General features: G+C 39.0%; 1 protein-coding gene across 8 annotated transcripts in view; it reads left to right on the top strand.

The window, feature by feature from the left end:
* The window catches only part of EHBP1 (EH domain binding protein 1), a 270,384-nt gene that overhangs the window by 47,375 nt on the left and 207,679 nt on the right, over positions 1-15,330 (top strand). For all 8 annotated transcript variants that reach the window (XM_083606415.1, XM_083606411.1, XM_083606416.1 and 5 more), the window contains exons 3-5: positions 38-95; positions 4,971-5,066; positions 11,032-11,085. In XM_083606415.1, the coding sequence (XP_083462541.1) occupies positions 38-95; positions 4,971-5,066; positions 11,032-11,085 (208 nt within the window). The remainder of the gene's footprint in view (positions 1-37; positions 96-4,970; positions 5,067-11,031; positions 11,086-15,330) is intronic.

Raw genomic sequence — 15,330 nt, 5'->3', positions numbered from 1 at the left:
AAATTAATGGTGGGTGTCTTTTTTTCCTCCTCAACAGGCAACCTGATAAATTGGTAGTGGTTTGGACAAGAAGAAGTCGAAGGAAATCTTCTAAGGTTAGTTTAGTTTAGTTGAATAAGGGAAACAAAAGTTGAAATAAGTTAGTTGACTATTGTTTTGCCTTAAGACAGGAGAAAGTTAACTGGTTTTTACAAATACACCTAAGTTGTTCTCTGTTTTTTCTTGTTAATACCCTGATTAGTATTACTAGTTACTGAGGTTGCATCGATGCATGCATAAGCTCAGCACCTGTCATTGTGAAGATCAATAGTAATTGATAGTAGTCTATTGATGTATTCAATATTTATCCAGCCTTCCCTCCAATATGGTCAGAGTGGAAGGTTCCTTATCTAAAGTGTTAGTATAAGAAAATATAAAATGGTCATGGTTGCATATTTTTATTACTTGAATTGGTTTTCTGGGTGGGAAAATGGCCCTCATCCAGCATGTTAACCACATACACTAACTTGCTTTATTCTCAAATTATTTATACATTTAAATTCAAGTTGTTCAAGTTGGTCATCATTGATGTATTAATGCAAAACTTTATTTACTTCCAAGAGCTCCCAGCTAATATGTCCGTAGTAAATGAATAATAACCATAATAATAATTTCATACTAGTGTAAAAGAGTAGCCATTATGCTATAAGGAGCAAAATGTACAACATTAAATTACATTTGAACACTTATTATATGCTAGCTCCTTTGTGATCCTATTTCCACATTATCATTATTTATGTGGAAATAATTTGAATTAGCTAAGTTGCTTTGAAGAGGTTGGTTAAAATTAAATTAATTTAAATTCAAGCAGTCACTTAAATTCCCCAATCCGGCTGAGGAAATCTGTACACATAAGCAGGTTTCTGCACATACATAACTGATGGATCAGGAAAGAAATCTGATGTGCATCAGAATGTGGAAGCTGTCTCTCAGCTTTGCATTGCCTTCATAAGATGTGTCTTTGAAAGTGCATCCCTATTCCCATTCTGCTGTTTATAGTCTAGCCACATAATATGTTCAGCACTACTATCCTCCAGCTATCCTAGATTTTCAGGCAGCTGTGGACTGACATACAGATGCTCTGGCCAGGCCATGATTCCAGCACCACGCTTGGAAGCCACAGGATTATACCTGCTATGCAGTGGACATGGTTTCTAGACATGAGATTTCATCCTTAGGTGTTCCTAATCTACATAGGCAGATCCATTTATTGATGGTGACTTTGTTTTTCAAGTGTCTGATTTTCTACAAGAGCCGGAATAGTTCTGCTGCACTGGCATATCAGTTAAGGAGATTTGGAGAGCATTTCTAAAATGATACAAACTCCTTGCCATCAAGTTCTGGGCCTAAATAACATTGGTGATTCTACTTGATTTAAGATGTTTGTCTCTAGAACTGTAGAGACAGTTGCATTATGCATTCAAATCATTATGCATGTTATTAGTTTCTTTTAATTGCATTCTTGGAAGCAGATCAAATGACAAATTATTTTATATTAGGGTGATATTTGTGTCCCAAGGATTACGTAAATCTTTGGCAGCCTGTGCCCTTGGCTTTCATATATTCATCTCCTATGAGAATGGAATGATCCGGGGAGGGGAGGAGAACATTACAGTATTATATCTGATGGACTGAAAAGGAAAATCTGAGAAAATTTGACAGAATAAAAGTATATATAATAGATAAATCATAGAATCAGGCTGTGTCTCTCTCACTTTTATAAACAAGTGTATTTTCCAAAAGTTTAGCCTGGATTCTCCTCATCACTGTTTCCCATTATAAACAGGGGAGCCAATGTGATGACATCCATATGCTCATGGACTAAAACTCCCTTCAGCCGTAACCAGCATGGCCAGTGGTTAGGGATGTTTGTAGCCCATCAACTTCTGGAGGGTACCACACTGGCTATCAATGAAGTCGAATGCAATAAAGATAGCTTGCTGTGGCCCTGAGCTTTTGAATAATGCCTACATATTTATATTACCTTTTTGGTAAGACTGTTGTATGAATTTTTGTTTTAAAGAAGAGTCCATATGTAGGACAATTAAAACAGTAAATATTGAGGCTTGCTCATATCAGTTATGGTCAGCAGAGGCAAATCCCTAAATGTGTTAAAACTTTGATAGGAAAATGGTACCTTTTGTGTTGCATAGAAAAATAGACCAAGATGCTTCTGTGTGGCCACTCTGCACTCTGACATTTCGGATCTTACCCCCAGTGCAGTGCACTTACAGAACCCTCTAGAAAGCTTTGTACCTTAAATCCTTTCCTTCAGTCTATCTCAGCCAGGGCCAAAGGATACAAAATGTACTATCCATTTAGTGATGATGAGATTATACATAATGTTTTATTAATTGCAAAGTAGCAGTAGAGTAATAACGTTTTAAGGGTCAGATGAAAGTTTCAAAGCAGTTAGCTACCTTTTTTAATTTTGTGACTTTCAAGTTTGTCTAGTGAAGATGTTATTCTACTGTTGATGTGGATTTTTTTTTCCTAATTAAAAAAAATAGATTTTTTTTTAAAAAGGAAGCCAAATTGTTTGCAGTTTGCTAATCTTATTTTTTTATATAAAGTATTTGAGAGTTGCCTTGCTGAATCAGAGCAAATGAAAATCTTGTTCAGCACTGTGTCTTCAACAGTGATCTCTGTTGGTTTTCCCCAGTATATGATAATGTACTGCTCAGGTGTTCCATTTTTTGATATCTTCTCTCTAACAGCAAACTCAGGTAGCTGAGTGCCTATAAGTTTGGAAACTAAACATTGTGGTAAGAATTCACTTCTACACCACCTTGTTCATTATCCAGGTGAGGGACCACCTTTTAAATAAACCACAAAACCAAGGAATTTTTTTAAGTCCAGCATCCAGATTAGGGACCCGGTGTTTATTATAGCTAGTGCAGTAGGACAGAGCTCACTCAACTCAACTTGCCAGTTAAGAAGGTCTGCCCCAAGGCACCATAGCAAAAGCTTATATACAACACACAAAGAGTCGTAAAACATTCTTAAACATAAAACATCCCCTTTACATGTGTCAAGAAAGGTCACAGGTCATTGGATAGAAAACACGTATGGTGTCTTCCTGCTATCCTCTTCCCCCGCTATCACCTTGGGGTTGACCAGAAGCGCCTAGGCCTTTTGCCCGTTTTAGGTAACAGATGTCCCACGTTGCCCTGGCAACCTAGCCTATCTTTTAGGGAACTTCCAAGGATTTCTGATTAACCCTCTGGTGCTAATTCATAACTGACATAGGAAAACACCCTGCCATTTGTGCCACTTTCAGGGTCAGATAAGGAGGGATGTAACGCAGCATAGGAAGGAGAGACTCAAAAATGCAGAACACACAAAAATCAAGCCTAATACATTCTAAAAGGTTAGATGCAATTAAAGTGAAACATTGAAATATTATTGAAATCAAAAATATACACCTGGGATCTCTAATTCTTATATCAACATGACTTCTGCATACTTGGGCAATGCACAGTACACAGTAGTACATACACCTGTCAATTTAAAGCAAATTATATATTTTTAAAAATAGCTGCCTGACTGGAGCATCTGAGCTTAACTTATAGTAGTGGTGACCAAACTTGGCCCTCCAGCTGTTTTTGGACTATGACTCCCATCATCCCTAGCTAACAGTGGTCAGGAATGATGGGAATTGTAGTTCCAAAACAACTGGAGGGCCACGTTTGGCTACCACTGCCTTATAATATGTTGACGGTAGTTCACCCTGGAGAGAAGGGGGTTCTTCAGCATGGGGTAGCCAACATGGGGTCTTCCAGATGTTAGGGACGGAAGCTCCCAGCTGTCCCAGTTGGCCAATGATCAGGGATTATTGGAATTATTGGAATTAAAGTCCAAAACATCTGGAGGGCACCATATTGGCTACCACTGTCTCCAAAACTAAAATTCAGGCAGGCTGCTTATTATACCAAACAAGCTGAGAGCAGCAGAGGCACAGAACTTTGCATGTCCTATATGGAGGGCAGAGAAAAAGGGGCAATTGACCTGCTCACCCATTGTGACACCTTAGAGCAAGTATTTTTGGGGGTGATTATGATTTGAGTTAATTTCTCCACAACTCTTCTTCCTACCCCTGCCTCTCATGCTGCATAATATAAAATACTTAGGTTTGGGGCTGGCAGTTTCTTAGCACTATATAGGATAGCTGGGGAGGGCCAATAGTGCAGAGAGGAATGGTGATGTTTATCGCTTCCCGCTTCTGAACCCCAAGGCCTGAACGACAAAAGGGTCAGGTTCTGTTCCCAAACAGCACATTTCCTTTAGGTGCTTGGTTTACACTGCAAAATTGTGTTGCAGCTCCCACTTGTCTTGGCTAATAGCCATTGAAAAGGTATCTTCCACGAATTCATCTACAACAGGGGTCAGCAATTGGGTACATTTGAAAATGTGCTGGGGTGGCAGTGCCAAATAGCCGCTCTGGGGATCATGATAAAACACAAAACTAGAGGTAACTTTGTGCTTCTCATGTAAAATCAGCCACACTCTGCTGGTTCTACTTATGGAGATCATACAAATTGATTTTGCACACAAACATCCTGAGCATTTATCAGTTCTAGGAAAAATATTCAAGGTGGCCACATGGCACTTGCTCTCATTTCACAGAAATCACTTTGAAGGTAATTACACATTTTGCTCTATAACTTTATTTGTAAGAAGGCTAGATGCTTTCTTTTACATGAAAGCTCAGAGTCTGGGGCACCTGCCCAGTGGTATTCAGCCAAATCAGCATTGTGTCTTTTCCAACACTTTCAAGAAAATTAAAATATTGAGGGAGAGAATCCTTCTCACCTTTTTGAAACCTGCAGTCTAGTACTGTGCATGTAGTTTCTGCATATATTTGGCTGAATTTGCTGTGTACATTAATCCATTTTTTCCAATTGCTTTTCTCCTCCCCAATGTTTCTTCAGGCTCATAGCTGGCAGCCAGGAATAAAAAATCCATATCGTGGTGTTGTTGTGTGGCCTGTTCCTGAAAACATTGAAATCACTGTGACACTTTTCAAGGTAACTATGTTGTTTTATCTTGTCTTTAATTGTCCCAATTTCATAGATTTAATAATAAATAGGAAATGCTATGAACATCTGATTCTACATTTTCTATTGTTGCCTTCACTAAGACTGCAGTCCTAACCAAGCTTTCCTGCAGGTATGAACCATTGAAAAAATGAAAAAACCTTTGGTCAAAATTCAACATAACACTATGGCAATTGTTCCACCTGTGCAAACATTTAAGCTTGCAAGGTCAAATGGTCCTCCCTCTCACCCTGCTGTGTGCTATACTGGTGTTTCTCTCAACCCTCCTGAGTCAACTTAGGGGGACATGGGAGATGAGTTAAGAAAATCCCGTTGCACAAGCAGACGTCCTTTGCACAGGCTTCCACTAGTGGGGCTCATTAGTTGAAGCCAGCCCTATACAGTGGTACCTCAGGATGCGAACGGTATCCGTTCCGGAGCCCCGTTCGCATCCTGAGCAGAACGTAAGACGCGGGTCACGTTATGCCGCTTCCGCGCATGCGTGTGACGTCATTTTGACCGTCTGCGCATGCACGAGCGGCAAAACCCAGAAGTAACACACTCTGTTATGCTGGCCACGTGACCTGGAATTCGCGACTGGACTTAACAGTCAGGGGTCCTTTACCTTTACCTTTAAATTGGTGACCATCATTATATCTTACTCCCACCACATGCAGCGATCACCACCAACTTGGATGGCTCTAAAAGAATTTCCCCAAACTATTTCAGCTGGGGGCGGGATGAGAATAGCGTGGTGGTGCCTGTGTGTGTTTGTGCATGCAAGAGGAGATAAATGAAGGGGGAGAGATTGGCTGTGAATGTTCAGGTCTCAGATTATATAGCATGGGACAAAGCTGAATGTGGAAACTTCAAAGGATAAGGTCATGTATGCATGTTGTATAGGTTTATATTATGTTAGCAAAGGGTATCAAATAATTGATAGGGAATTGTGCCATACTTTTAGTAAGGGGCAATCCTTGAAAGCAAAGATGTCTTTAAAATTAAGCAGACCTTTTAATTTTCCTTTCACCATCCCTTCCATTCCAGATGTGGCTGAAGCTTTCTTTCTCAAAACATTTACTGAAAGCGCTTGTTTTTATAATTAAACACTGGTTTATTTGCACTAAGGTTTTATTATCTGTGGTAAGGTGTCATACTTTGGCAATATTATGTAAATTGTAGTTAAACTAAACATTAAGCTGTTTTGTTTCTACTTCACACCATACTGGAATTGTTGTCATATAGGAGAATTGTAGCTTTAGTGAGAAAGACTAAACTGGTTACAAGCAGCCATACCTACGTGTGTGTGTGTGTGTGTGTGTGTGTGTGTAGACAATTGCTTAAAAAGAGCCTTGGTTGCCTTGTCCTCCCTGAGTAGTACCCTGTGTCTTGGCAGTGCCCCTTCAGGCTGCAGGTGGGAGCTAATTTGGTAAAATGATCTGGCACACAAACACAAATCCTACATATAGAAAACTAACATATCAGGGAGAAAGCTAAGCTGAAAATCCTCTCACATACTTATGAAGAATATTGTTGTATTCAGGGTCATGTGAGCGCCCTCGTCTTAGCAGTTTGAATTGATGAAACCTAGACACAGCACAGGTGTATCACCTCAGTAAGAACTAGGCCATTGGTGCATCTGGGGTTGAAGGAAGAAAGTGTTGCAGTGAGGCAGATGCCTTTGCAATGTCATGGTTTATGATCTCTGTTACCATCATCACCATCAGCAGCAGCATCACCACCATTACAGTTTATTACCTGCTTTCACCCTGAGGTCTCAGGGTGAATTACAACACCAGCAGAGGGATACTTCTTGCATCACATATGCAAGACTGCACCCCTGGTTCCAGATTCATCAAAGTAACTACCATCCTCTGTCAGTCAACTCACCTCTTGTCAAACTGGAAGAGTAAGAGATGTGCCCCCATTAATACCACACAGAAAAACAATTAAAGCCATCGTATTCTCCTGAGGCTACCCCTCTGTGTTGGAAAGATGAAGGCTACTATGGCAGCTAGGGACCGTTGTGTCCCAGTGACTGACTGGCTTTGCTGAACAATTCCCCACAGGAAGAGAGAAGCAAATGTCTGCATTGTAGTTTTAGTGACAGTGATGAAAATGGCCCTGTATTCCAGCAGCAACTGTTTGCACTGGTTACAACTCAAGATCACAGCTGAGCTGCTGGCTTATTATCTGTGTTGGCAACAAATGCTGAGAGATTATAACTAATCCAGAGCGATATAGGAATCTGAGATAAAGGCTTGATTCTATTTGTAAAGCAGCAATCTGAAATAGTAGCATAGGTGAAGAACAGGAACTACGATAGACGAGCCATGTGTTTTCAGAAGTGATACAGATTGTAGTGTGTCTGAATCTGTAAGTGGCTGTTGAAATGGTGTTGCTGGTAGGATTAGAGGGTAAGTCTGGGCTTCAGTTACTAATGAGAATGTTAAGTATAGCCTCTTAGCATTCACCAGTGGATACTTGAAAACCTGCTACTTAAAAGCTTAGGCAATCAGTCAATGGGCTGAATATTTTGCATGATATAGAGGCAGGCCACTGTATCTTTAGAAAATGTTCATACACATAGATGAAAATACAGCTCATCAAAATGGTGATGTACCACCCTCATACATATTTGCAAATCCAAAATGACCTCTCTGTTGTCCTCAAACATCTTACAGGTAAAAATTACCTGTAAAGTCTAGGCAGATTGGGCAAACTGAGAAGTAAGCTCCATTAAATTAAACAGATTTTACTCTCAAGCATGTGCAGGGCTGTAGCCCTTAACTGTTTGCTACCTGAATCTACAAATCCAGTAACACTTTCAACTTAGAGAAGGAGTGTTGTACTTGTGATATTAAGAACTACGTAAGTACGTTTCAGAGCACAATTCAATGTGTTGGTGTTAACCTTTAAAGCCCTAAATGGCCTCAACCCTGTATACCGGATGGAGCTTCTCCACTCCCATCGTTCAGCCCGGACACTGAGGTCCAGCTCCAAGGGCCTTCTGGCGGTTCCTTCACTGTGAGAAGTAAAGGTATAGGGAACCATGCAGAGGGCCTTCTCGGTAGTGCCGCCCGCCCTGTGATGCCATCAACTAATGTGTGTTTCTAGCTAGGCTGCCTGTCTTGTGACCTGGGGGTACTGTGCTTCAGTGTTTCTGTTCATACCTAGGCAACCATTTCCAGAGATTGGTGAAAGAACACAATTAATCAGTCTTGTGGTACTTACACTTTGGTTCAAAACAGTGCTTTTTCCTGGGTGTACGCAGGGGTACGCATACCCCTAAACATTTTGTGAATCTAAGTTTGGCCTCCTTGAGGGGCAGTATTTCAAAATGAGTAGGAAAATGAGAGTACCCCAAACAGTTTTTTTTAGAAAAAAAGCATTGGATACAACAGACACTGGATTCCAGCTTGTCCCCAATGCTGTTTAGCACCTACACAAAACAACTGAGTAAGATTATCAGAAGATTTGTAGTGTTGAGTCTCTAGTTCCATTTCTTTCATCAGTTGATACGTTGAAGGTGCTGAATTGATTTCTGGATCTCCTTCTCCCTGTCTCCACTGGTAAAGAAAGTAAAATACCTGGGGGTTAACATGACCGCTAAAAACTTAAATTTATTTAAAGATAACTACGAGAAATGTTGGTCAGAAGTGAAAAAGGATCTTGAAATATGGTCAAATTTGAAGCTTTCCTTGTTTGGTCGAATTGCCGTTATAAAGATGAATGTATTGCCAAGAATGTTATTTTTATTTCAATCATTGCAAATTTTGGACAAAATGGACTGTTTCAAGAAGTGGCAGAGAGATATTTCTAGATTTGTCTGGCAGGGCAAGAAGCCAAGAATAAAATTTAAAATATTAACTGATGCAAAGGATAGAGGTGGATTTGCCCTGCCAGACCTTAAACTCTATTATGAATCAGCAGCATTCTGCTGGTTGAAAGAATGGCTGCTTCTTGAGAACACAGACATTTTGGATTTAGAAGGTTTCAATAACGTTTTTGGGTGGCATGCATATCTGTGGTATGACAAGGTTAAAGCACACAAAGCATTTAAAAACCATATTGTCAGAAGAGCATTGTTTAATGTCTGGACAAGATATAAAGATTTACTTGAAAATAAAACCCCAAGGTGGCTATCACCGATGGAAGCGAAGGCTCAGAAAAAGCTCAATATGGAGGCCAAATGGCCAAAATATTGGGAGATTTTGGAACAGGAGGGTGACAAACTGAAATTGCAGAGTTTTGAGAAACTAAAAGATAAAGTGCGAGATTGGCTTCATTATTATCAAATAAGGGAGGTCTACAACTTGGACAAAAAAAATGGTTTCCAGGTGGAAAAATCAAAATTGGAAACAGAACTGTTAGATCCCAAAACTAAGATATTATCAAGAATGTATAACTTGCTGTTGAGATGGAACACTCAGGATGAAACGGTTAAATCTGCTATGATAAAATGGGCACAAGATGTTGGACATAACATAATGTTTGCTGACTGGGAACAGTTGTGGACCACAGGTATGAAATTCACGGCATGTAATGCCTTAAGAGAGAATATTATGAAAATGATATACAGGTGGTACATGACACCAGTCAAGCTTGCAAAAATATATCATTTGCCCGATAATAAGTGTTGGAAATGTAAAGAAAATGAAGGTACATTCTTTCACCTTTGGTGGACGTGCCCAAGGATTAAGGCTTTCTGGGAGATGATCTATAATGAAATGAAAAAGGTATTTAAATATACCTTCCTGAAGAAACCAGAGGCCTTTCTCCTGAGCATGGTCGGCCAATTGGTGCCAAAGAAGGACAGAACTTTCTTTATGTATGCAACAACAGCAGCAAGAATTCTCATCGCAAAGTATTGGAAGACACAAGATCTACCCACCTTGGAAGAATGGCAGATGAAAGTGATAGACTATATGGAACTGGCGGAAATGACTGGCAGAATCCGAGACCAGGGAGAAGAGTTGGTGGAAGAAGATTGGAAGAAGTTTAAAGACTATCTGCAGAAACATTGTAAAATTAATGAATGCTAAAATGATGCTGGATTGAAATGAAGTGGCTTTAGCAATAAGGTTAAAAAGAATATGTAAAAATGGACTGATAATTAGATGAAAATATAAAGTTATAATATGTTAAGACATAGAATTAAGATAAAAACAAAGAGGGAAAGAATTTGCTGAATTAACTATGTGAATTGGAATACAAAAAAGGGAGGTGTGAGGAGGTCAGGAAACAAGTAATTGAAATATAAGATATGAAAAGATTGATCTGTTTTTAATTGTTTTTTATTTTTTCATGTATTTTGTATTTTTCTTTGTCTTTTTATTTTTTTTTATTTTTCTCTTCTTATTCTGTAACTTTCTTTTGTCTGTAAAATTTTAATAAATATCTTTTAAAAAAAATGAATTGATTTCTGGATCAGTGATGGGGTGAATATGGACTGATAAACTAAAATAAATCCTGGAAAGACTGTGGTCTTGAGGAAACATCAGTGCCCCATGAGCCTTTCTGTTTGTTAAGATAGAAATCAAAGACCTTTCTATAGTTCTCCCACCTTCAGAGGTGAGGCAAGTAGCTATGCGGGGGGGTGGCCTTTTGGGCCGGGCCGCCTTTCCTATGGAATGTCTGGCCCAGGAAGACTTGCACCTTCTCTGATATATTTTTTGGCCCCCAGTGAGACCTTATCATTTCCTTAGACCTTTACATTTAGAATTTTCTGAATAAATGAAAATAAATTAAATAGAATAAATATCTGTCTCCTTTAAATTTCAAAATTTGATATTAATATATAACATCAAAGCATAATCCTTACTTTCCCGTGCCACCTTTTCCATGGTTTATATTACGTGAAGAATAAATAAAAGAAAATACAAAATAGTGTTGCTAGCAAGACCTTTTGTCTATCGTTCAGAAATGAACTTAACATTGCATTTTTGTCTTCTAGGATCCCCATGCTGAGGAATTTGAAGACAAAGAGTGGACATTTGTCATAGAAAATGTAAGTGGGGAATTGTGTTTTTCTCAGTCCTGATTTGTGGCTGTGTACAGACTGAGCTGTCTGCAACTAGCCAGGATAGACACCTTCTGATTTTCACCCCTCGTGTGTGGGAGAAGGTAGTGCTTGTCTCACGACCACGGTTTCCTGTTGCCATATGAACTGAATCATATTAAGGCATTACACTGGCTTATAAATGGATTGGGAGAAATTCAGTATTGTGCTAAGCTGCTCTTCCATCAGTACAAACATTTCAGCTTGCCAGATAGACTGCCCCCCTCCCTCCCCCCTACATGCTGTTATGGGGGTTCTCCTGACCCCCTCAATCCAATTGTGGGGGTGGGGGGGGAGACTGGGGAAAGCTCCATTGCACAAACTCCTTGTCCGCGGGGCTTTCACTGATGGTACTCATTAGTTGAATCCTGCTCAAATTATTTTAGCACTAATGCCATTTTTTATCAGTAGACTCAATTTATATAGACATTGCTGCCCATATGCATAGAGTTAAAAAATATAATGTGATTTTAAAAATCTGTATTAAATTCATGCCTTCATTGTATTTTTGGTCCATTATCACGGAATTTACTGCACTGTGTAATTCAGTATAAAAAGCAGTAGTTAAAGCAATAAAATGGAATGCCAATATAGTACTGCCTTCAAATAGATTTTCCAAGTTTTCTCAAAAGTTTTTCTTAAGGTTTATAGCACCACACAGTGGTCAGAGAAGAAACATGCAACTTTTGATTTAGGAAAGTAAAAGCATTGCCGCTTTGCAGTATCTTAAGATTATTTTTTTACATTTCACATTGATATCAAATGCTTAAATGTAAAAATTTTCAAGTTACTTAACCCTTTCTCACCACCCATGCCATTTTCTCGGTGAAAATTACGCCCTTCAAACAGCTAATGGCAGAAAATAGTATCTGGCAGGGATTTTCAGTGGGAAAACAGAATGGAGGCAGGGGCCTTGGTCATGATCTGGACTGTGGACCTTCATGACTGTTGTGAGTTTTTAAAAAGATGTGACTCCCAATCACTGAATTCAAATATATAGTTAACATGGTGTGTAGTTTTACCCTTTCAGTGTGATGAAGTGTAGCTATGCACAGAATAAAAATATATATTTATCAACAGCATCTCTATATAAAAGTGCACAAAAGAAGAGTATGTTTTGTGGAAGGTGCTATAATTCTTGACCAGTTTCGTATGTTGTGTTGCCTTCACATTAATTCTTGTAGCCATTCAGTGCTACTTATGTTTCTGTGTAAACAATTCAAGATGTTATCTTATTTGCTCATCTTCTTTTAAAAGTTAAATCTTTCAACTGGACTAAAGTGAAAAAACATCAAAACCACATACTAACTCTAGGAAGTTCTTGAAATGGTTAATGATATTTCTGATAGATCTACTTTTCTTTTTTTAAATAATGTTTTTATTAAAGATTTTCTTCGGTTACAAAGGTGCATACATCATCTCTATTTTCAGATCATAAAGTCCATTTTTACAGATCAGTTATATTTGATGTGAGACTTAAATGTTGCATACAGTATAAGGTTGGGGAAGAAAAGAGGCAGAGAGAGGGGAGAGAAGAGGGGGTAGTAAACCTTCGTTCAAAGTTTTTTGTGTCAGTGTCAGGGGGGTAGTTCTCTTTCTTTTCATTTATTAGTTTTCATGGGCATTGGGAGAGGTTGGGGGGCCTAGGGCATGATTGGTTGCCTTCAGTTGACCACAGTGGGTTTTGTTTGCATGTGTGAGAGGGGAAATCGCTTGTTGGGTCAAGTTAGCCATTTCAATCCGTATGCTGCTGGTGGGTTCTTGTTGTTATCTTGTTGGGCTGTGTATGTAAGGGGAGCCACATCAGGGTGAAGGTGTCCTTTTTTATTTGTCCCTGTGTTGGTTCCGGTTTGTTGAAGTAAGGCTGTTTCCCATACAGTTTGGTACCGATGGTCCATGTTCACTCCTGACAGGTTCCTCCAGTGTCTAGCCATGATGCTCCTGGCTGCTGAGAGTAGGCGGGTTATAAGGTCTTTGGAGTCCATACTAAAATTCTGCATATTGCTAAGGCTTAGGAGTAAATTTCTTTGAGGGTTTGTAGGAACTTAGAGCCAAATGTCATGTTGGTTAATACTTCTAACAGGTATTTCCATTTCAAAGGCTCTGAGGATGTCTAGAGACGTAATCGACAGTGGGAGTTTGGGTTTTTTGGCTGTGTTTGATCAGATTCAGTAATTTCCTAATAGGGTCTGTTATATTGTGATCAGGGATGAAGCCAGCCTGGTCTGGGGCTATTAATTTGTGTAAGAAGATTTAGGGTTGCAATGTGTCCTCTTTTCCCCCAGACACACCCCCTTTTCCAGGATTAAAATTTCTGTCTGGGCAGATTTTTAAAATTGGCAAAATGTCCAGGGGGGGGGGTGTTCGGTTTTTTGGTTACAGTAACCCATCCCCCCCCCCCAGTGCACTAGACTCAGATCTAAGGCACTTGGCTAAGCTAGTCTGCAGCAGAGAATCACAACAGAGCAGCATCTTAAACTAGCTACATATTACTGTATATAAATCCCTTCTCTTGTGGCTGAACTAAAACTAAAAGGCTCAGCTACAAAATCTTGGAGAAGGAGTCTGGGAGGGCAAGATTTAACATCCCCCTTAAACAATTTAATAAGTTGTTCTGTGCACACTTATACAAAACAAAAAAAAAATTTTTTTCTTCCAGTAGCACCTTAAAGACCAACTAAGTTAGTTCAACTAAGGTGAAAAATGGCTTTGTCATGTATAATGAGATAAGAATCCAATGTCTTTGTTCAGACCAGGTCTTTCCATTGGATTCTTATCTCATTATACATGACAAAGCCATTTTTCACCTTCTCACCCCTTGCTTTTTCCTGTAAGACCTATTGCAGTCGTTAAGAGTCGTCAACAGGTTCATCACAGCTATCTGCCAATCACCCATTCCCACCACCCTTCTGAGTAATACCCCCCCCACCTTCTCACTATATAGAAGGATCTGGCAACTTCTGTTTCAGTGTATTCGTGTGCATGCACACGAAAGCTCATACCAAGAACTAACTTAGTTGGTCTTTAAGGTGCTACTGGAAGAAAAAAAAATTTTTTTGTTTTGACTATGGCAGACCAACACGGCTACCTATCTGTAACTGTGCACATTTATGTGCATGAACCCAAATACTTTATTGTGACAAATGAGGGAGCAATATATTATTATTATTATTATTATTATTATTATTATTATTATTATTATTATTTTGTTGAAAGCTAAGAACATTGTTACTAGCAATATATCACAGCTTCTATAGCCTACATATAGTAGGGGTATTTAAAATGAGAGTCATCAAAGCAATCTGTAGTTAAAAGTAGAAGTCAGCAAATGTATCATTATTTTTTTTTGCTCTTCAAAATATGGCAATCCTATTTTAGGCGGTCAGCTAAGATTGATGTGAATATCTTGTTGTCTTGATTTATAAGTGAGATTGGGTGGTATGATTCTACTTTGAGGCTGTCTTTGAGTTGTTTGGGATAGAGACTATTTTGGAGGAGGTCACCCCTTTAAATAGGCAGGTCATGTAGGGCATCAAGGTTTCTTTGAATTTCTTATAGAATTCTGCTGTAAAGCCATCCAGGCCTGGAGCTTTGTGTGATTTCAGGTTTTTGCGGACCGTCTCTATTCCTCCAGGGTGATAGGACTGTCCATGAATTCTTGTTGGATGAATTCTGCATGGTCAGTCCTGTTAGGAAATTTGATTTCCTGCTCAGATGGGTTGTGGCGGGTATATAGAGTGGAGTAAAATTCAGAAAATTATGAGGTTGTTTCTTTGGTAGACAGCATTATGTTACCATCTTTTATGGTGATGCAGTGTATTCTTGTTTTGAATGTTTTTTTTTACCTTCACCTGTTGTTACACCCAGACCAGAGATCATGATTTGTTCACTCCAAACATATTATGATTGGTAAGCCAAGAGCAAACCATGGACTGTGCTAGGGCAGGAGCAAATTGCAGATTTTCTGTGAAATGCACATATTACCAATGAAAACATCAAATTGTAAAGGGCTGCACTATGCTCTTGTTGCTGTTTTGTTTTCTATAATAAACTGTTACAGATGACTGCTGCTCTGCAGTGGTCTTTCTAGGCCTTCATAATTTATAATTGCAATTAATTTTTAAATGTGATGTATTATTTTGCATCCAAAGAAAGCTTTAACTCTCAGTTGATAGCTGAAGTCAAATGTAACCC

The sequence above is a fragment of the Podarcis filfolensis genome (genome assembly GCF_964270895.1).
Source record: "Podarcis filfolensis genome assembly, chromosome: 3".
Lineage (NCBI taxonomy): Eukaryota > Metazoa > Chordata > Lepidosauria > Squamata > Lacertidae > Podarcis > Podarcis filfolensis.
This window is presented reverse-complemented; position numbering and strand designations above follow the sequence as displayed.